The sequence below is a fragment of the Prionailurus viverrinus genome, chromosome D4, assembly GCF_022837055.1.
Source record: "Prionailurus viverrinus isolate Anna chromosome D4, UM_Priviv_1.0, whole genome shotgun sequence".
NCBI classification, from domain to species: Eukaryota; Metazoa; Chordata; class Mammalia; order Carnivora; family Felidae; genus Prionailurus; species Prionailurus viverrinus.
Window position 1 is genome coordinate 91,522,151 of NC_062573.1, and position 20,468 is coordinate 91,542,618.

Here is a 20,468-nt window from a genome sequence, read left to right on the forward strand (position 1 = left end):
GAAAGCCAAGCAGAGCAGCCACCTGGGGGTCTGATCCCAGCGGGGCTCTGGCAGCTCAGGTGCCAGCCTGTGGGGGAAGAAAGGACCAGAGGGAGGCAGGAACAGACCTCCTGCCTCTCGCGAGGTGTATCGGACAGCAACCCACAGGATGCAACAAGCAGACATGCAGATGCGAGCGGGGGTCCGGGCGGGATGCTGACCGAGGCCTCGATGCAGGGGCTAGGTTCCGTGGGCCAGCAGCCTGGTGCCAGCACCCCCAGCCCTGTCACTGGAGCCTGTCCCAAGGCCCAGGGGAACAACCGGCCTGGGCCGCACGGTCTGTAAAGGCTTCAATCTAGACGGGGGACTTTTTCTCCTAAGGGCTGTGATGTGGCAGTTTTTTGTGTGTAAGTGTTGACGAGCTACATACAGGCATCCAGAACTTAACGGCCACTCTGCAAGTCTGCTGTACCATGTCATCTTTTGTGGACCAGCGGCCTTCTAAAAATAAGTCATCCGGGCCCCGACAGAGTGCCTTGGCAGCAAGGTGAGGGATGGCCCCCATTCCTGAGGACTGTCACCCCAGGACACTTACCGAACAGTGCTCTGCCTGCTGCACCCGGACCCCCAGGATTCTCTCCGCGAGCAGCTTCAGAGATGGCCTTCCGCTCTGCCAGGGGACAGCACGCAGCCATGCTGGGGTGGAGGCCTCAGCAGGGGGGTCACCTACTGAGCCCCGGCCCAGGGACCTCCAATGTGCCTTCACCGGAAGTGCCCGGGGCACCTAGGGCACGTGACACCCCGGTCTGCCTGCAGGGGAGGGCCTGGAAAGGGGTCTGCGTGTCTGACTCCCTCTGGAGCAGATCCGAGGGCAGCTTCTCCCCACTGCTGGGGGCCTCCCTGTGGAGACCGGGGTAGCCGGCCCTTGGTCACACTGACTTTTAAAGGGCAACGTTCAGTAAAACTCTGTTTTGTTTTTTGTTTTTAAACATTTCTCAGTTTCAAAACTTAGAAGGCCACCCAAAACCAATCATCACGTGAACCAGCCAACAACTACGACGCACACAGCCGTGCTTATTTAAATACCTTCACTTGACTCTTGAAAGGTTTGTATTTCTGCGTGTCCCGAATCTTCTTTTTTGGGTGATCAAGAAACAGCACCTGGAAGAAGAGAATACAGCGACGGTCACAGCCGCTGTCAGCGTGCAGCGGTGGGACTCCCTTTTTTCAAACAGCCTCTTACAAGGAATCCTAACGGGTGACACACACGGGTAAGCGGGTATTGACGTGAACTTGGACTCGGGATGGAAAACTCTCACACGGACTAAAGACGCCGACCAACAGCAAGAACCACGTTAACAGAAACACAATCTCGAAACCACGGAAACCGGAGACCGACAGCCATCAATTATCCAGCAACCACCAAGTTCCTGTGTCCTGAGTGGGTGTCGCACATCGGGGAAGTTACGGAGAACGTGTTCTAACAGCACATCTCGCGACCTCAGGACGGTCTCAGGAGACCGCCGGACACGAGCCTGCCCAAGTCGCCAGGGACGGAGCAGGTGTGAGGAGACAGCATGGCCCGACAGGGAGGGGCCACTGAGACTTCGGCACCGTGCTGCGGCGGGCAGAGCACCTGCTATATTCGTTTCAGTACTTCCGGGTTACTTTAAAAGGCCATGAAGGGGCGCCTGGGTGGCGCAGTCGGTTAAGCTTCCGACTTCGGCCCAGGTCATGATCTCACGGTTTGTGAGTTCGAGCCCCGCGTCGGGCTCTGTGCTGACAGCTCAGAGCCTGGAGCCTGCTTCCGATTCTGTGTCTCCCTCTCTCTCTGCCCCTCCCCCGTTCATGCTCTGTCTCTCTCTGTCTCAAAAATAAATAAACGTTAAAAAAAAAAAATTAAAAAAAAAAAATAAATAAAAGGCCATGAAGACCAACACTCGGCGACACCTGAAACACCCGAGGACTCCAGGGCTCCACGGACACCCGCCTGCCCCGCGGCTCTCCTCAGAACAGGCGGGCCAGTCCCGCCCACAGCAGAGACCCTCCGGGGGCAGAGGCCGAGCACATGGCCCCTAGGGCTCCAGGAGTGGACCCACGAGCTTACAGGCCACCTGCTGCACTGGCCGGCTGGGAGGGAGCGGCCGCCAGGGGACGCGTCCCCACAGACGGTGGCTCTGACCTCAGAGGACCACCAGGCCCCGCCCAGCTGGGTGGAGCTGCGGCAGTGGCTGCCTGGCTCTGTCCACGTGGAACGCGCTAGAGCAGTGGGAAGGCACCTGGCCCCAGGTCTGGGTTTGCGCCCGGCTCTGCCATGTGGGCACTGTGGGCACGTCACTCAACTCACAGAGCCTCAGGTCTACCTCCTGTAAAGGAGCACCACTCGACGCCTTTTAAAGAACCACGAACGGGCGCCCGGGCGGCTCAGTCGGTTGAGCGTCCGGCTTCGGCTCAGGTCACGATCTCACGGTCTGTGAGTTTGAGCCCCGCGTCGGGCTCTGTGCGGACCGCTCGGAGCCCGGAGCCTGCTTCGGATTCTGTGTCTCCCTCTCTCTCCGCCCCTCCCCTGTTCACGCTCTGTCTCTGTCTCAAAAATAAGTAAACGTTAAAAAAAAAAATTAAAGAACTGAGAAATGCCCAGCGCTCCCCCAGGACACAGGGAGAACTGGACGACTGGCGTCTGATGCTGTTGGGGGGCCTTCCCGACACCCAGGTGCCACAAACCAAACACTGAAATGCGTCCAGAACACGGTGTGGGTGACGGCAGGGGTGCAGCCCGCACGAGGCAGCGATACCTTTAGGTCATTATGCAGCGCGTGTCCGACTAGAATCCGGCCCTTCAGCATGTCCGCCACCTCCTTCTGAACAACTTCGAAGTTTTCTCCTGACGAGAACGAAGAAGTGGATTTTAGTGCCGTGTGCCACGCTGCTGAGCCCATCACACCTGCCACGGCCACGACAGAGGCAGGGAGGAGAGTGGCCTTTCGGAAGCGACCCGACAGTCATTTTTACTGTTGACTCAAGTGAGAATCGGTCTTAGATTTTGTGCTTTCCAACCGGACGTAAAAACAAGACTGGTCCCCCGCCACAGACGGCGAGGAGTGCTCCCCCAGACCTCCGGCTCCGGAGGCAGCCCCGCCTGCTCTCCTGGCAGATGCCCTTGGTCCTCTCCCTCCCCCGCCAAGGGAAGGCTCGGAGCCACCGTGCCCGCCCCCGGACAGAAGAGATCAGGTCCAGGGTGGCCCACGCTGAGCAGGACCTGACCGAGCCTGGAGCCGGAGGGACTGGTCAGGCCGGGGCACCGCCTGGTTGGTTATGTGTGCACAGGGGATCTGAGCGGCACAGGGAAAGGAAGCCGCGTGGGCCAGGGAAAGCAGGGGCCTCGGGACCTCTCAGGTCCCTGACCTCAAGAGTCGCCCTGGGTGACTCCTCCCCCACGGCCAGTCCAGCAGACCCCACGGACTCCGCCTTCAGGGTGCACCCGGAGTTGGGCCATGTCCTGTCACCTCTCACGGTGCCCCCCGACCATGACCAGGTCACCGGGGGCACACGCTCCCTCTTCCCGTTTCCACCCTCATGGCCTCTGAGTCTCTTCTCAATCCCATGGCTGGAGGGAACCTGTGGAAACCTGAGCCGGGCCTGTCACTGCTCAGACCTCCCTGTGGCTTCCCGAGGTCCTCGCGAAGATCCACGAGACCCTCCCATCTGTCCCCACCTTCCCTCCTCACCCCCACGCCGGCACACTCTCTGGGTCCCTACTGCCAAATGACACACAGGTGAAGACACAAATGTGCCTGAGAGCCATTTGAAAACAGTCACCCTGGGAGACGTAGGACTACTGGGGCTCTTGCTGTGGCCAATGGTCCAGAACAGAAAGGGGACAAAAGGAAGAGACAGGGGGTGCCCGGCTGGCTCAGAGGAGCGTGCGACTCTTGATCTCGGGGTCGTGAGTTCAAGCCCCACCTTGGGTGGAGAGATTACTCAAAAAAATAAAGTAATAACTTAAAAAGGGGGCTCTTGGATGGCTCCATGGGTGAAGCGTCTGACTCCTGGTTTCGGCTCAGGTCACGATTTCATGGTTTGTGGGTTCAAGCCCTGTGTGTGAGGCTCTGTGCTTTTAGCACAGAGCCTGTTTGAGATGCTCTCCCCCCTCTGCCCCTCCCCTGCTCGCACCCCCTCTAAGTGAATAAACTTAATAGTAACAATAAACGGGGAGAAAGGGACCCAGGCACTGCCTCTCGCGCGCTCGCCAGCAGGGAGGACCCACCCTGCTTGAGGTTCTCCGGCCGTATCCCGCTGACCGCCGTCCTGTAGTCCGTCACCGGCTGGGTGGGCTTGATGCACTTGTCGTAAACACACTTCCCATGCTGGTTCACGACGGACACACGGGCGGCGACGCTCTCTTCCCCCTTGGGGCCCACGCCCACCATCTCGCAGTCTATGGCTAAGGCTCTAGTCAGGCTGAAGGGAGCCAAAGGTCCCACTTACTCAATGCTGCGCCCCCCGCCGCCCGGAGACCGGCTTGGCTCTCAGGGCTCCTCGTAGGATGGGGCGGTGCCTGCCCGACTCCGCTAGGGGTGTGGGGGGAGCCCCTGCCCGAGATCCTCGCCCTCCCCGGCTGGGCACCGGCCCCACGTACCCGCCGAAGGCCTGCTCCTTCACCAGCGCAATGCTGCTCTTGCTCTGCCCCAGCCGCTTCCTTGCTATCCGGGCCGCCTCCGGGCCCAGAGCCGCCTCGATGTCCGCCGGGTCGACGTCATCAAACCAGATGTCTTCCCTGGAAGGCAGAGGGATCGGGCGTCAGCGGAGGGGCTCCCGCGGTCGGGCCCACACCGCCACCCCTGCTACTGGTTCAGCGCGGTCCTTCTGCCGCTTTTCTTAACTGGGAGACGCGCTCGCTACCCCAAAACCCAGGAACCACAGAGAAACACAAAGAACACAGAGCGCAGACGTGCGGGCTGCGGGCGACGGCTGCTAACGCTCTCTTCTGAACTGAGAGAGCAGGAAGCTCGTCACCGAACACTTGAGACACAGATACACACAACGACTATAAAACGGAAACGCAGACGCCCCCGAGCCCCCCCCCCCGCCCCAAACTCTGGCGACCCCTGGCACCTGCACACCAAGCCCACACAGAGGCCCACGCGAGGACGTACACGTCTGCCTGGTGAACTGCCTCCCGGGCGCAGCTAAACGTCACCTCCCTAGAAACCGCTTCCCGACCCCACTGGGTGGACACACTCCTCTGGCCGTTCGCGCCCACGAGCTCCGTCCTCACCAATTTATGCTGCCCACACTCACAGAATTACCCGCCTAGCTTCCGTCTGGCTGCCTCTCCTGCCGGACCGCCAGCCTCAGGGGGAGGGCCCTGGGTTTCCAGAGAGCGGACCGGCACAGCAACACGTGGCCGGCGCTCACACCGCTCTCTCCTGGAAGCTTCAGCAGCCGTGTCCTCGGCGCCCAGGTAACTCGCCACCAGCCTGACTTACGAACTCCTGCGCTGCCTCCAGCCAGGCCATTTGGAGGCAGCCACTGACCCCAGCCCCTGCCCTCACCGTGGGAGTGACCTCCACAGGGTGCACCGGGCCAGCCCCACCCATCTCGCAAGCCCCGCCTCCCAGCACCACAGGTGGCCACGAGGAATCCCACCAAAGCACTTGACTGGCCAGACGCAGGAATCGTTTCAAACTTGGGCCTTTCTGGCTCTGACCTCCGTTCACCCCACAAATTTTTACTGGAGGCTTAAGGGCCTCGCTCTGCTCTGGGCCCTGGAGATACAGCGGTTACCAAACGGGCCCTGCCCTCATCACGCCTCCGTCCTGGGGGAAAGTAGTAAACGGAGAGACAGCACTGGGAGGAGGTGATGGAGAGACTGCGGAGAGGCCACCCCCCGCCCCCCCCGCCTCCCCCAGGAGACAGATGCTCAGGGATGCGCTGACAGAGGCCACCCGCAGCACAGGGAGGCGGACACACCCCCTGTACTCACTCGGTGGGCACGGCCGGAGTCAAGGCCACAGTCACCTCCTTAGCTTTCCACTTCTTGCGCTTGGTGTCTCCTCCTTTCGGAGAAGTATCATCATTTGTCCTTTTCTCGGCTCCCTTCCCATCGTGCCCCGCTCTGCTGACCTCTGTGCGGGGAGCCGGCGCCTTCCTGTCCGCTGAAGGTACTGAAGGACCAGAGCCCCCTGTGGCCGCTGGGGCCGCTGTTTCTGGCCCCGTCTCACTTCTCTTTGCTTTATCTGGGACGACTTTTCTGTTCGGTTGGATAATTCCAGGCTGTTTTTTGGAATCCGTCTGAGAGATAACAAGAGGCTTTTCCGGGGCCTGTGTTTTTTGTTTCAGGAGCTAAGAGGACCCAAAATAAAATACACAACACGTTTTAATTTGGAAACCAAGCACGAGAGACTGAAAAACTTGTGTGTGTATACACCCCGTCTACCCCTATGGGCATCGCTGAGATCCATCATCTGACAGTTTGGCAAAAGCCCTTCTCATTCACGCCTGGTCACTTGCGGTGAGATGGTCTTCTTCGCTTATCTCGTTACAAGGCATGATCTGATACCTGCTGCCTCATTCCTACAAAATTTTAAACGCCTGTCCAACACCTTAAGTGCCTCCCGAATGACTTCACTCCGCCTAAAGGAAGGTGAGCAAGCTGTTCTCCCGTTTGCTTAGGGCTCCTGTTAGAGCTCCCTCCTGTGCAGACCAGGCCAACAAAGTGGGGGAGGAGGGGGGATGGGAACCAGATCCTTTGCAAACCCCTCGAGGGTCTCAGGAAGAGAGAGGGGCGTGTGTTCAACCAAGAGTTTGGTTCAAGCCACGGGTTCAAGCCCGTGGCGGCTGAAGAGCTGCCGGCAGCCATACACTGTGCTCAGGCAAGCAGGGCTGTTGTGTCCCTTACCCTTGCACCCCAGCCCCCAGCACGGCGGTTCTCAACCGCAGTTAAGACCCTGGGAGGTGGCACCGAGCTGAGAGACAACGTGGGTTTCTACTTACGTGTTCCTGCAACGTTTAACCACGGAAGGGCTGACTTTTTGTAGGACGTACAGAAAACACAAGCTCTCCCCCTAATAAATCTCCTTTCCACTCACTTGATTTTGCTTTACCTTCTTGAAAGAGAGGGAAGGAGAGCCACAGCTCAAGAAATCGTCCAGAACCCTGGGTTTGTCTGAAGGAGCCTCCTCAGTCCTGTCCGTCCAGACAGGCGGTTAGGATCTCCCATCCCTACGACACTGGCCGTATTAAGAGGCTCAAGAAGCTTTTCTCTATCGCCCGAGGCTCCGAAACAGAGCCCAAGACGTTGCGGAAGACTCTGAAGGTCGGTGGTAGCAAAGAACACAAACTCCCGCTGGGAAGGGTGAGTCTGCACCCCGATCTGCCGTGTTTTTACTAGCTCTGTGACACTGGGCCAAACTCTTCAAGCTCTGTGCCTCCGTTTCCTCACCTGGAAAACAGTGATGATAACAGCAGCTTCGCTTCGAGGAAGGCATAGAGAACTGATGACTGAACGGCATGGAACAGCATCGGGCAGAAAGAAACCGCCACGTGGGGGGCCTGGGTGGCTCAGTCGGTTAAGCAACCGACTCTTGGCTTCGGCTCAGGTCACGATCCCAGGGTTATGGGACTGACCCCTGCATCGAGCCTGCTTGGGATTCTCTCTCTCTCTTTGCCCCTCCCCCGCTTGCGCTCTCTTCCTCTTTCAAAATAAGTAAGTAAATAAACTCAAGGGAGAAAGAAAAAGAAACCTCCACGAAGGGCCTGGCCACCAGTGCGGAGAAAGGCAGTAGGGCACCACAGGGGGTTCAGAGCAGTGGCTGTTGGTGTGGGACACCCGGTTCTGCCCACCCGGCTGCAGTCCTGGACAATTTCTCTAACCTCTCCGGGCCCCCTTCCTCGCCCGCAAAAGGAGACGACACAGGCGTCCACCGCACACCGTTGGTATGGGGGTTAAACAACAACACACGTGTAGATCTACCGGCGGAGTCCGCGCATTTCCAGAGATCGGTACCCCGGGGGGCAGCTGCCATCAAGGTCACTCACTCACAAACCCCGGTTCTATCACGTTCCCGCGGACTCGCTGTCCACCCTCACAGGCTAACCTTCCCGCGACAGGCTCTGTCGGCAAGGTTTCTGTCGCCATGTGCCCGCACAGCGGCCCCACGCGTCTTCCTCTGCCTCCGTCCGCGCGGCCCCTCAAACCTCACCCGCTGCAGCGCCCTCCAGTTCCGGGAAAAGTCCTCCGGCGCCTTCGGAGGTCGGACCACGGCGACTCCGGGGCCGCAGCCCGGTGTCTGGCTCGCTTCTCGCCCTCGGCTTTTCCAGAATCTCCTCTTCCTGCTTTTCTTCCGAGCTACCTTCTTGCCAAGCCCCGGCTCAGCCACGGGCTCGCCGGGGGCGCGCCTGGAGGTCAGCGCCTTGGCCATCCCGCCCCCGGCCGGGCTCTGCCCACCCAACGCAAGCCCAGACCGCCCCCCGACTCCCCCGCCCGAGAGACACCAGCCTCCGGGACCCCGGAAGCTACCCCGCGCGCGCCCCGGCACGTGCGTCCCGGCCTCCGGAAGGGCTCTTCTCTCCGGACCGGCTGGAAACCGGGCCTCCCTTCCTGGTTCCGCACGGCCGGGAGCAGGGCGGGGCTCTTCTCCCGCCTGGGAGAAGGGCCACCACCCCAGGAGCGGCGTCCGGGGTCCATGACCTGGGGTAGGCTTGGGGTAGGCCCGGGGCCCTACCGAGAGCCGGGACGGGGGACGAGAGACGCGTGCGCCGGGAAAGAACTGGGGTGCCGCTGTCGGTGTAGCACCGCAGCTGGGCCGGCAGAGCGCGGGGGCGCAGGCGACCGCGAGGGGGCGCTGGGCGGACGGGCCCGGGTTGGGGAGCCGCCGGGGTGGGGGGTGGGGGGGCGGGGCGGAGCGAAAGGCGCGCGGGCCCCGCCCCTCTCTCCCCGAGTGGGGAAACTGAGGCCGCGAGACGGAAAGAGGGCCCCAGGGCGCTGGTAGAGCGGCACGTGCGCCCTGGGGCTGCAGAAGCACTTGAGCCACGTCCAGCAGCAGTGAGAAAGCGTGATGGCAATGCTTCGTATTAGTTTGCGCGACAGCGGTGGTAATAAATCACTAGCACACCTTGCGTGGCCCCTCGGTACCTTGATGAGCCCATGACGCCTTCGCTTCCCTAAAGCTTCGCCGTGAGTATGTGTGTCGTGCGGGGGTGGGGGGTTTTCAGAGAAACTGATCACAAACGAACCAGGTAATTCTGGATGCGGGTAACTGTCGCTAAGGTGATAAAGTGAGATGCTGGGGAAGAGGGTGACCAGGGGTGTGGTTACCAGACAAAATGCAGGGGGCCCAGGGGAATGGGAATTTCTTTTTTTTTTTTTTTTTTTTTTAATGTTTTTTATTTATTTTTGAGACAGAGAGAGACAGAGCATGAATGGGGCAGGGGCAGAGAGAGAGGGAGACACAGAATCGGAAGCAGGCTCCAGGCTCTGAGCCATCAGCCCAGAGCCTGACGCGGGGCTCGAACTCACGGACCGCGAGATCGTGACCTGGCTGAAGTCGGACGCCCAACCGACTGCGCCACCCAGGCGCCCCGGGGAATGGGAATTTCTGATAAAGGATAGTTCTTGTATAAATGTGCCCGATGCAAGAGCTGCACTATTTGGGGCATACATCAACTGAAACAAACAAAAAGTATTCTTTGTTTCTCCAAAATTCAAATTTGACAGAGTGCCCTGATTTTTATTTTCTAAATGTGGCAATCCTACCTGGAGGTCGCTTAGATCAGGTCCTAAGGGAAGGCCTCCTGAGCGGGTGACATTTGAGCTGAAACATTTGAGCTGAGCCAGGGCTCAGAAGGAAGAGCAGTATCTGAACAGTGAGAAGCAGGCTGGTGTGGCTGAGGCTCTGTGTGCAGGGAGAAGAGGCTTAGAGATGCAGGCGGAGGGATGGCAGGGGCCAGTCTGATCTATGATTACAGAGCCTTGGAGGCCTCAGGAAGAGGTTTGGACGTTTTACCCTAAGGGCAAGGGGAAGCCATCGATTGTTCCAGAGCTGGGGGGGTGATGCAATCTGACTTGAGTTCTTAAAGTCAAGTCACTGCTGCTCTAAGAGAAACGGGACGGGGAGGACGTGAGGGAGAAAGCAGGGAGGCCAGAGGGAACCAATGACAGATGCCCAGACCGGCAGTGATGCAGCTTGGATTAGGGCATGTGTCCATTTGGGTCTCTAGAGAGCAGTCACAGAGAAAGTCAGGAGTGCACAGTGTGAATTGGGATGGCATACCTGGGAAAGGGAAAGGGAGAAAAGCAGGATGGACAGAGAGAGCCTCAGACGGTCCTGCAGGTCTGGTCGGGGAATGGGAAGCGGGTTGGCCCAGGGCGGAGTCGGGGCAGCCTCCCTGATAAAGAGGAGGAGAAGCCAGGAGACCTTCAGATCCCCCTCTAGCTGTCAGGGGAGTTGGGGGCTGTGTCCTGGAGGTGGGAGGGAGCGTGAAACAGTGCTTTGGAGAGGGTGGCTAAGAACCTTCCAGAAAGTGGAGTGGGCTGCCAAGCAGTCTGTGACTGTGGTGCCACTCGCCTGGTTCTGTGACCGTCCCTGGCCGGCGGGAGGGGGGAGTGAGGAGTGAGTTCAGTGGGGGGCCGGGCATCTGCCCTGGGCACGGAGGGTGAAGTGAGACGGGGCCATTTATGTCAAGGGGTTTTAAGTGGAGCCGGAGTCCATTAAGGAGATGGGCCGTATTCACGTCCTCGCCATCCTCACCGGTGGAACCATGCACTTTGAACTGGGCCAAAGTGCAAATGTTCCAAGGACCGAGCCTGAACCCTTGCAATCAGCTAGTGAGAGATTGTTTACTGACAGCGTTAGTCGAGGTGTGTCTTACACGGATTTAACTTGCGGCCACCAACACCAGTCTGAAATTCTCTGTAAGCAATGCACACGAGCGAGTCTACTTTTGCTGTAAAGGCCCCTGGCTTTGGCTCCCTGGTGGGGCACTGTTTGGATTGTGACCCAAATCTATGTGGCCTGAATTGAGGTTCTTGGATCCCAGATAAATGTGCTTGTGTAATTATCACCTCCGGACAATTTTAGGTTGACAAAGGGGATTGAGGACAGGAGAGCAGGGCAGATCATGGGCTGTCCGTGGACGTGAGCAGGTTGTTGGAGGCTGGAATGCTGCTGTCTCCGGTGCAGCCTGTCACCAGCCAAGGGTGAGTAACCCAGCCCCAGTTCTAGAATCACGCCTGGGTCCACATCTGTTAAGATCCCTAGTCCCATGCTCCCTCCTCCAGACTCTGCTGCTTGGCTCAGCCCCACTCCGGGGTATAGAATCCGGAGCTCCAGACCAAGGACCAGCCTAGTGCAAGGGCCTGCAGGCTGCCCACCCCCGTGGCCCCTGCCCCTGGAGGAAGCTCCCAAGAGTAAACAACAGCCTCCTCTTCCCGCCCACCAGGGTCTGCCACATTCCACACCGGCCAGATTTCCAGTCACAAGGCTCTCTCCCTCTGAGCAGGCTGGTTTTCCTGAGGATGAGGGAGCCTCGTCCCTGGGGGAGATGCGTGGGGACAACGCTCACTTCTGCCTTCTTTCTCCTGGGCTGCTGGGGACGCTCCGATTTCCAGCAGGTGGGCGAATCTGCAGGAGCTGAGGTGTTTGGGAGCCCTGGAGCTGGGAATCTTGAGCTCTGCTGGGTGCTGCAAGGGGGTGCCCCCCGGGAGAGATGGAGACGCCCAAACGGCCTTTGGGCAGAGGGCCTCCTTTCAGCTTCCAGGTTTGCACTGGGAGAGGGGCGGATCTGAGCTTGGGGTTTCGGGGATAGAGCATGCTCACCGAGGAAGGAAAGGGCTTCTCAGTACTGATCTCCTCCCACCCCCACCCCTGCCTTGGTTTCCCCCTCCTCCTTGCCTTGCCCCTCTCCCACCCCCTCTCCCCGCCTGCCTTCTCCCTTGTGCTTTCTGTCCTGCAGCAATTTCTCCAAGCTTTGGAGCCAGAGGAAGTGACTTCTTATTTTGGCCCCGATGCTACCTTAGAAGGTATCTGTCCTGGCGTCTTCTCAGCAGAGGGAGCTCCCCCCGACCGAGTGGGGGGGTGGGGGGAGCATCTCAGCTCCGCTTGGGAGGAGGTCCTAGAAGCTGCCGTTGTTCCTGTTAATTAACTCCATACTTCCGCCAAGTCCGTAAAAGCTGGTCTGGGCGTCCTGGACCGAGCTGGGGTTCTGACCCCAGGCTTCTGCTCAAGATCTCCAGGGAATGGTTCCTAATTAGCTGGTCCCTTTTGCCCCTGGGCCTCCCTTGGGCTGGCCAAGCTGCAGCAGCTCTTGTGGCTTTTGGCCACGGACGGAAATGGAATTATTTATCCTTTCCGTGAGAAACGAGATAGGCGCTGGCTCAAGCTCCGGCCGGAGCCTCTCGTGTCGCTCTTGGCCGTGCCTGCGGACTTCGCTGGGGTGCCAGCCCCCTTTCCAAGTCAGGCCATTGACGTAAAGGCTGTTGGGGACCAGAGTCAGGGTGGGCTAGCGGTCCGGGTGGAGAGCAGAAGGGGATGTCCCATCTGTGACTGAATTCCCTGTGGCCTGGGTCACATGCACATTGAGCACTGCTTGGGGCTGCCTGGGGATTGAGGGTGGGACCTCCTGGGGCCTGGGGGCTGCTTTGTGAGGCAGATTGGTGGAGAAGGGTGGTGAGGCTGGCCTGGGGCACCTGCTCTTCCGTAAAGGCCAGAGAGGCTGTGGCTGTACCTGCTTTGCCTGCTGGGGTTCAGGCCACCCCTCAGGAAACCCTATTCTGGGGCGAGGCTCGCATGCTGAGTGCTGGTCTGCCCCAGGGTGAGGCCCAAATTGGAGAGGAAACTTTCAGTCCTCCACCCTGTGTGCCTGGAGGAGCTGGATTTGAGCCCAGGCCTCTCGGGCTCCAAGGCCAGCCCTGCGCCCCACTCACCAAAGGGAACGGATCGGTTGGGGGGGCCCTCCCCAGGGCAGGAAGACGCGGAGGGCTGAGCCCCGGGGGGAGTTGAGGAGCAAGGTGGCCTCCTCTGTCCCGCAGTGCTGCAATTCGACGTGGCCCCGCTCACCTGCATCTGTGAGGATGGGCCCGGGGGGCCTCCCTGCAGGGCCCCGAGCTGCTCCCTGCTCGCCCTGGGACAGCTCTTTGGCTTCTCCTTCCTGCCGGAGCGGAGCCTCCTCACCGCCTCCTTCACCAGCGAGCACGTGCTGAACGCCTCCCTCCGGCTTGAGAGGCGGCCTCCCCATCCCTGCTTCGCGGGAGGCCGCCCCCTGCTGCCCCTGGGCGCAGTGGCCAGGGTCACCTACTGCTCAGGCCACTTGGTGAGCGTGACGTCCCAGAGAGGCCCTGTCCCTCGGTGGGGCCGGTGGGCTACGTGCCTGTCTGCTGTCTCTCCTCCAGGAGGGCGACATCCTGGTGGGCGCAGACAGGTTCCGCGTCCAGCCGGTGAGGAGGCGGCATTGGGAGCTGCTGCCTCCCCGGGTTCGTGCGCAGCCCCACCTGGTCCACAGGCCCAGCCCCGAGGCCCCCCAAGTCATCCAAGGTACGGCTCCTGGGAGAGGGGGACAGCTCTGGGGGAGGGCCAGCTCTCCCCAGTGCCCAGGTGGCTGTGCAGAATGCCACAAGCCCGGCTGAGCCATCTTCAGGATGCTGGGGAGTGGGCAGGCCAGGGGGACACGTGGCCATCGGCCATGCCCCCAGCTGTCCTAGAGGGGGACAGCTAGGCCTCCAGCCTATGAGCAGCCCCTCATCAATTGCAAAGCACGTTCACAGACATGTGCTTTTAGGGTCTCCCAGCTCCGGGACTGGCAGGACATCCGATACCACAGATGGGAACACTGAGGCCCAAAGACAGAAGGTGGCCACTCGGGGCTTGCATGGCTGGCTCTGCGGCTGCCCGGGCCTGCTCGTCGGGCCCCCAGCTGCATCCAGGTGCAAGCAGGGTCCTGTCTTGGGCTCATCTCGGGATGACCCCGTTCTTCAGCATGTGCCCAGAGCAGGGACACATCAAGGGGGCAGAGCCAGTGTGGGACTCTGGGGAGACACCAAGGACGTAAAAGCCACACGACAGCTCCCTCCTTGGGCCCTGCCCTGCCACCTGGTCCTTTCAATGCTCCGAAATGGCTAGTCGCTGATGGGACCTGGCCTTGGGGGTGGGCTGAAATCCAGGACCCAGAAGCCTCTTGGGCCAGCTGCCACTGTTTCTGACAGTCCCAATATAAAGTGACTTTCAACAGCTCGGGCCCCTCTGCTCTCTGAGACCATTGATTTTGGAGGAGCCTAGAGGCCGGCTCCCGGAGGGCCCGAGGTAGGGGCTGAGACTGGGTCCAGGACAGGCCCTCTCACTCGGCGCCCACCCGCCTGGGAGCAGGCATTCCCTGCTCCCCACCTTTCCCATGAGAAAGCTGGGGACTGGGCCCCCTGACTCCGTAAACCCATGGTGATAAGGGGCAGGGACAGAGCTCACAACTGTGTCTCCAAGTCCAAGAAAGACCTGGCCGTGGGCGGCCAAAGCTATGGGTCGTCTGCTTTCTGGAACCTTCGCTCTGAGCCCTGCCCCCTCCCTCACCAGGCCGTCCTCCTTCCCCTCGCCTTCGCCTCCGGAGATGGGCTGCCGGCAGGGTCCTGCACCTGGAGCTGCTGGTGGCCGTGGGCCCCGACGTCTACCAGGCTCACCAGGAGGACACTGAGCGCTACGTGCTCACCAACCTCAACATGGTGAGTGTTCCTTGGGGAGCGGACCCCTTGGAGGGTGCTGACCACAAGCGGTGGGGCTCGGGAGCCTCTGGACACGGTGCCCCACACCAGGGACTTGGGGCCGAATGTGAGTGGGCTGGCTCATCTGGTAGTTTGAACTTGGGCTGAACTCGGGTGTAAACCTAAGCAAGGCTGGGGTCATGCTTGGGGCCCAGGGCTTTGGGGCGGGGAGGGGTGTGGTCTGTCCTTTCCTTCCTCCTCCTCCCCTCCCTCACCTGCAGTGGAGGCGGGTGAGGTCCTGGAACCCCTCTTGGCTCCCTAGTGCACCCCACAGCCTCTTGCTCCTTGGGTCCCTTCTCTCCAAGGGCCCCTCAGGTCTGGCCTCTGGCCTGAAGTCCGTTTGCTCCATGGGAACCTCAGCCAGCACTGCCCGGGCACCAGCCGGGGTACCCCACACTGGCCTCTCTGTTCCCTTTCTTGGGGGCACCCCCGTTTCTACTGGCCCCCCCCTTCCCTTGGCTTCTAGGGGTAAAGGTGGCGTGGGAAGAGTGGCTCCCACTGGTTGTCGTCTTGGGGGGCAGGGTAAGCAAAGAAAGGGGTGTTTCAACAACCTGACACTCGCGTGTAACCTAACGGACTGCATGAAACCCCGTGTCCAGCGGTTTGAGAATACACGTATGACACGCGGTGACTGCTCTGGGCCGCCGGCGAGTGTCTGCCACGTCGGGGGATGGACACCAGTGCCGGGTGGGGGGCGGGACGAGGAGACGGCCCCCGTCTGCAAGTTGGCCGTGCAGAGTGGCAGAGCCCGCCCTCCAAGAATGCGCGGAGCTTGGCGCCACTTTGTGCCCAGCCTTAGGCGTGCCCACCTGTTTGGGGCAAAAGGAAAAGCCCCCCCCGGGCTCAGAGCGCCAGGCCATCAGACCACCCTGCCCGCTGTCAGTTCTCTGGGCCTCAGGGACACACTCGTGTGGTCCTGTCCCCTTGCAGACATGACCCGAGTCCACAGGTCTTTGCCTGCAGCCCCAGAGATGAAAAACACTTCCTTTCAGTCACCTGAAAGCTTGGTGGGGCGGGGGGGGGGGGGTTCCTCCCCCCGTCTACTCTGCTGAAATTCGGTCGTCAAGCCGTACTCCCTCTGGTCCTTGATGTGTCTTACGAGGACCTGGGACAGTGGTAGGTACCAGACTGGCTCCTGCCTGGATGGTGGCTGGCCGTGGTGACAGCCACTGTCGTGGCTGGGCACCCATCCTGTGCCCGTGGCATCATTCTGAGTCCGCCAATAGCCACGGAAGGCTTTACCTCCATTTCACAGATGAGGAACCTGAGCTTCCAAGGTTAGTTAGCAGGATCACGCGCACACGGGTAGTTCGCAGCAGAGCTCGGATTCAGACTCAGGTCAGCCGAGGCCAGTGATGGCAGGGTTCTCTCTCTGGGGGGGAGGGGGGGCATGTCTAATTCAGGGACAGGCTGCTGCAAATAACCACAGACAGTCAACCATGATGGGCATCTTGACAGATGTGCTGAGAGAGAGAGAGAGCCAGGAAGGAGCCTGGCTGGGGGGTGGTGAGGGCAGCGCTCTGTCAGGGGAACCCAGAAAAGGGTTCGCGGAGGGAGGGGAGGCCCTCGTGCCGCCTTCTGGAGAGGCGCAGGTGAAACAAGCCGAGGTGGAGAGAAGGGTGTTCCAGGCGGATGGACAGAGAAGAGAAAGGACGGGGTGAGTCTGGTGAGCAGGAAACAGTGTTGGAATGGAATGTTCTAAACTCATAATTATTTGCATCCCGTGGTTTCAGGTTGTCTTTTCTTTGTGGTTGGCCTTCTTGAGCCGTGAGCAAGGAGGACCAGCACACGTCTGCCCATCTCTGTGGCTGGCCGCCAGCCCCCAGACAAGCATTTCCCCCCACTGCTAATGGAGCAGTCTCTCCAGGCCCCGCCCCAGCCAGGCCCCGCCCACCCACCAGTCACCTCTCCCTCCTGCCTTTCCACAGGGGTCAGAGCTGCTGAGGGACCCATCCCTGGGGACTCAGTTCCGAGTGCATCTGGTGAAGATGGTCACCCTGACCCAGCCTGAGGTAGGCACCAAGCTGGGAGCCCAGAGTCCCTGGAAACCCCATTTCCATTCTATCTCTTCCTGCCGCTCTCCCCGTCTGTAGCATGGACAGCGACAGGGTTGTGGTGAGCACTGTGGCGCAGGTCCCATAAACACGGGCTCTGTGACCCCCCCCACCCCCAGGATGCTCCGAATATCACAGCCAACATCACGGCCTCACTGCTGAGTGTCTGTGAGTGGAGCAGGACGGTCAACCCCGAGGACGACACAGATCCTGGGCACGCCGACCTGGTCCTCTACATCACCAGGTAGCCGAGCGCCCCCGTGGCACGCCAGCCTGCCTGGGAGCTGTCCTCCCCTCCCCACCCCCCCTCTGCAAAGGCGGCCCGGCCTCAGCAGCAGCCTGGTGCCTTTTTTCTTCCCAAGGTTTGACCTGGAGTTGCCTGATGGTAACCGGCAGGTTCGGGGGGTCACCCAGCTGGGGGGTGTCTGCTCGTCCTCCTGGAGCTGCCTCATCACTGAGGATACCGGCTTTGACCTGGGGGTCACCATCGCCCATGAGATTGGGCACAGGTAGGCATACTGTCCCCAAGTTGAGGTCTAGGAGCCGACCGGAGCTCCCAGGAGGGAATGTTGAGGCTGCCGTGGGGTAGGAGGGCAGCCCTGTAGGAGTCTGCTGGAAGGAACCTGTACCCTTGACCTCAGTGGACTTGGGGGGAGGAAGGCAAGGGCTGGGAAATCTGCTATTTCTTGATTACCAGGTGATTAAAAAAATTGTTTTTACCCCCCCCTCCCCCCGCAAAAGCAAGACAGACTTCACAATTAGGAAATGTTTTCTAGGAAATTCAGGTAAAGGAAAAGCAGGCTGTAAAAATTATCCCAAATCCCAGCCCTTAGAGGTAACATCTGTTCACCTTTTGTACGTAATTGTAGTCAGGTCTTACACACACACATATTTATTTTTATTTTACGAAGAGAATCTTGAGCACGCTTAAGCGAGCAGGGGAGGGGCAGAAGGGGAGAGAGAGAATCTTAATTGGCCTCCATGCTAATGCAGAGCCCGATGTGGGCTTGTTCCCACAACCCTGGGATCATGACCTGAGCTGAAATCAAGACTTGGACCCTCGGGTCCCTGGGTGGCTTAGTCAGTTAAGCATCTGACTTTAGCTCAGGTCCTGATTTCATGGTTCCTGAATTCAAGCCTGTCACTGGGCTCCCTGCTGTCAGCACAGAGCCTGCTTCGGATCCTCTGTCTCCCTCTCTCTCTGCCCCTCCTCTGCTCACGCTCTCTTTCTCTTTCTCTCTCTAAATAAACATAAAAAAAAATTCAGATGCTCAACTGACTGAGCCACCTAGGCGCCCACACACACATAGTTTTTATTTGCAAAATCAGGATTATACTGTATGTTGTTTTTGTTTTCTTTTTTTTAAATTTTTATTTATTTTTGAGAGAGAGAGACAGAGAACAAGCCGGCGAGGGGCAGAGAGAGAGGGAGACACAGAATCCAAAGCAGCTCCAGGCTCTAAGCTGTCAGCACAGAGCCCCACACGGGGCTGGAACCCACAAACCTGGAGATCGTGACCTGAGCCGAAGTCAGTTGCTCAACCTACTGAGCCCCCCAGGTGCCCCTAAAGCCTTTTAAAAAATGTTTTATTTATTATTTATTTTTGAGAGAGAGCGTGCACATGAGCAGGGGAGGGGCAGAGAGAAAGAGGGGGCCCCAAGCAGACTCTGCCCTGTCAGTGCAGAGCCCCGAGAGTGGGGGGGGGGGGGTCCATCTCACCAACCGTGGGATCATGACCTGAGTGGAAATCAAGAGTCAGTGGCTAAACCTACTGAGCCACCCAAGGGCCACTAAAGCCTTTTAATATTTATTACCCCAAAGAGGCAGGAACCACCTGGCTGGCTGGCTGAGCACTCCCTCTGGGGGAAACGGAGGCAGGGCTCGCTGGTGGGGGGGCCAGGGGACCGTGGGGTCTGCAAACGCTTCCAACCCGACCAAGGGGCTGGCCAGGCTTGGACTCCAGGCGGGTGGAGGGGGCACGAGGGCTCTGAGCGTTGCCTCCCCGGGACAGCTTGGGCTTGGAACACGACGGCGCGCCCGGGAGCGGCTGTGGGCCCAGCGGCCACGTGATGGCGTCCCAGGACGCGGCGACCGCCAGGGGTGACCTCTCGTGGTCCGCCTGCAGCCGCCAGCAACTGCTGCACCTGCTCAGGTAGCCGCGTCCCTCACCCGCGCAGCCCTCCCCGCCCCATCTCCACTTGGGGCCACCCCTACTTGTGCCCCAGCCCTCTCTGTTCAATCCCCATCGCGCTCTGTCCGCGCCCCCCCCCCCCCCCCCGGGCCCTTCTCCGTCCTCCTTGGCCCCTCCCTCCAGCCACCCTTCCCTACGCGGATCCTGTTTCTCCCTCACTCCCACGCACCCTCTTGCGTCCACCGGTTTCCGCGCCCACGCCTCAATGCGGCCCCATCCCCGCCCCTCCCTCCAGCCACCCCTCCCTCCTCGCCGCTCCCCTGCCTCATCTCCTTCCTCCCCACTCCCTCGCGCGGGCATCTGCCCCGGCCCCACCTTCACTCCGCCGGGGCCGAGCCCGGTCCCAGCTTTTGCTGGGGGTGCGCGCTGAGAACGCCCTGCCCGCCCGCCCGCGCCCACCTCTCCACCCCGGTGTGCACCCGGGGTCTGAGCCGGGCCTTGTCGCAGCGCAGGACGGGCGCGCTGCCTGTGGGACCCGCCGGGGCCGCAGGCCGGGGCCGCGGGGAGCCCTCCCCGGGCGCAGCCCGGCCTCCACTACGGCGCGGACGAGCAGTGCCGCGTCGCCTTCGGCCCTGCAGCGGTGGCCTGCACCTTCACCAGGGAGCACCTGGTGAGTCCCGCCGGCCGTCCCGCTTCTCTGCCACCCAGCCCCTGCACCCTCTACCCGCGCCCAGCTCCTCCTGCTCCACTGTGCCCTGTGAGCGCCCGCCGTGCCAGGCCGCCAGGCACCTCTTAAAATGCGTAAATTTTGAGCGAGGGTGCTCATGTTTTCCTTTTGACTGTGTCCCACAGATTATGTGGAGCCCCTGAGCCCATGGACGCGGGACTTAAATAGGCAGTCACCAAGGGCTTCCTGGAGGAAGTCCCCTCCACACTGAATCCTATAGCAGGAGTGTGAGCTAGCGGGGGAAGGGGAGATGAAGGGGGGCCGGCTCCCCAAAGACGGTCTTCCTCCCTGGACTTCCATGGGCCCCAGGCACCTTTGCCCTAGCGGGGCCTCTTTCTCAATACGGAATACTGAGAATTGTTATCAGTGTTTTAATAAAACATACAAAGGTTTTTTTCTTCGCGTCGTTATAACAAAACGTATTAACGTTACATATGAGGACACCTGCTTTGACCTAAAGAGTCATTTTTTGTCTGCTGCTTTGAGAAGAAGTGAAAACATTTTTGTGGGCTCACAGACAGGTGTGCCGTGCCCATTCTCCCCGGCCACCGGTGCCCACAGAGCGGTGTGTGTGCCCCCGTGGTCTGCGGGGGGACAGTTAAGGCTGGACACTAGCCCCTCCAGCGGGCCCCCTGTGTCCCCGTTTAGGACGTGTGCCAGGCTCTCTCCTGCCACGAGGACCCCCTGGACCGAAGCGTCTGTAGCCGCCTCTTGACTCCCCTCCTGGATGGGACAGAGTGTGGCGAGCAGAAGGTCGGAGCGGGAGTGACGGAGCCTGTGTTGGCTGGCTGGCTCTACCAGGCGCTCGGCTTCCCGCTACCCTGCAGACC

The 20,468-nt window shown here is 60.3% G+C and overlaps 2 protein-coding genes across 12 annotated transcripts in view; one reads left to right on the forward strand and one right to left on the reverse strand.

Moving 5' to 3' along the window:
* Positions 1 to 8,475, reverse strand: part of REXO4 (REX4 homolog, 3'-5' exonuclease) — a 10,214-nt gene extending 1,739 nt beyond the window's left edge. Inside the window, exons 1-7 of one of the 2 annotated variants that reach the window (XM_047829725.1) lie at positions 8,184 to 8,473; positions 5,966 to 6,324; positions 4,619 to 4,756; positions 4,247 to 4,440; positions 2,775 to 2,863; positions 1,066 to 1,140; positions 575 to 649 (exon numbers count right to left, since the gene is read on the reverse strand). In XM_047829725.1, coding sequence (XP_047685681.1) covers positions 575 to 649; positions 1,066 to 1,140; positions 2,775 to 2,863; positions 4,247 to 4,440; positions 4,619 to 4,756; positions 5,966 to 6,324; positions 8,184 to 8,402 — 1,149 coding nt within the window. In that variant the 5' untranslated portion in view covers positions 8,403 to 8,473. Of the gene's footprint in view, positions 1 to 574; positions 650 to 686; positions 804 to 1,065; positions 1,141 to 2,774; positions 2,864 to 4,246; positions 4,441 to 4,618; positions 4,757 to 5,965; positions 6,325 to 8,183 lie in introns of those variants that run through there. The other variant, XM_047829726.1, reaches the window with a different exon arrangement.
* A 69-nt stretch (positions 8,476 to 8,544) lies between these two features.
* The window catches only part of ADAMTS13 (ADAM metallopeptidase with thrombospondin type 1 motif 13), a 32,156-nt gene continuing 20,232 nt past the window's right edge, over positions 8,545 to 20,468 (forward strand). For 3 of the 10 annotated variants that reach the window (XR_007146263.1, XM_047829713.1, XM_047829717.1), the window contains exons 1-13: positions 8,892 to 9,157; positions 11,061 to 11,179; positions 11,422 to 11,593; positions 11,935 to 12,001; positions 13,010 to 13,290; positions 13,370 to 13,511; positions 14,541 to 14,686; positions 16,654 to 16,737; positions 16,899 to 17,023; positions 17,142 to 17,288; positions 18,792 to 18,932; positions 19,419 to 19,581; positions 20,287 to 20,391. Coding sequence is in view for 9 of the 10 variants with exons in the window: in XM_047829713.1 (XP_047685669.1) it covers positions 11,142 to 11,179; positions 11,422 to 11,593; positions 11,935 to 12,001; positions 13,010 to 13,290; positions 13,370 to 13,511; positions 14,541 to 14,686; positions 16,654 to 16,737; positions 16,899 to 17,023; positions 17,142 to 17,288; positions 18,792 to 18,932; positions 19,419 to 19,581; positions 20,287 to 20,391 (1,611 nt within the window). In the remaining variant the exon portion in view is untranslated. Of the gene's footprint in view, positions 8,677 to 8,891; positions 9,158 to 11,060; positions 11,180 to 11,266; positions 11,390 to 11,421; positions 11,740 to 11,934; positions 12,002 to 13,009; positions 13,291 to 13,369; positions 13,512 to 14,540; positions 14,687 to 16,653; positions 16,738 to 16,898; positions 17,024 to 17,141; positions 17,289 to 18,791; positions 18,933 to 19,418; positions 19,582 to 20,286; positions 20,392 to 20,468 lie in introns of those variants that run through there. The other 7 variants (XM_047829714.1, XM_047829716.1, XM_047829715.1 and 4 more) reach the window with 7 other exon arrangements.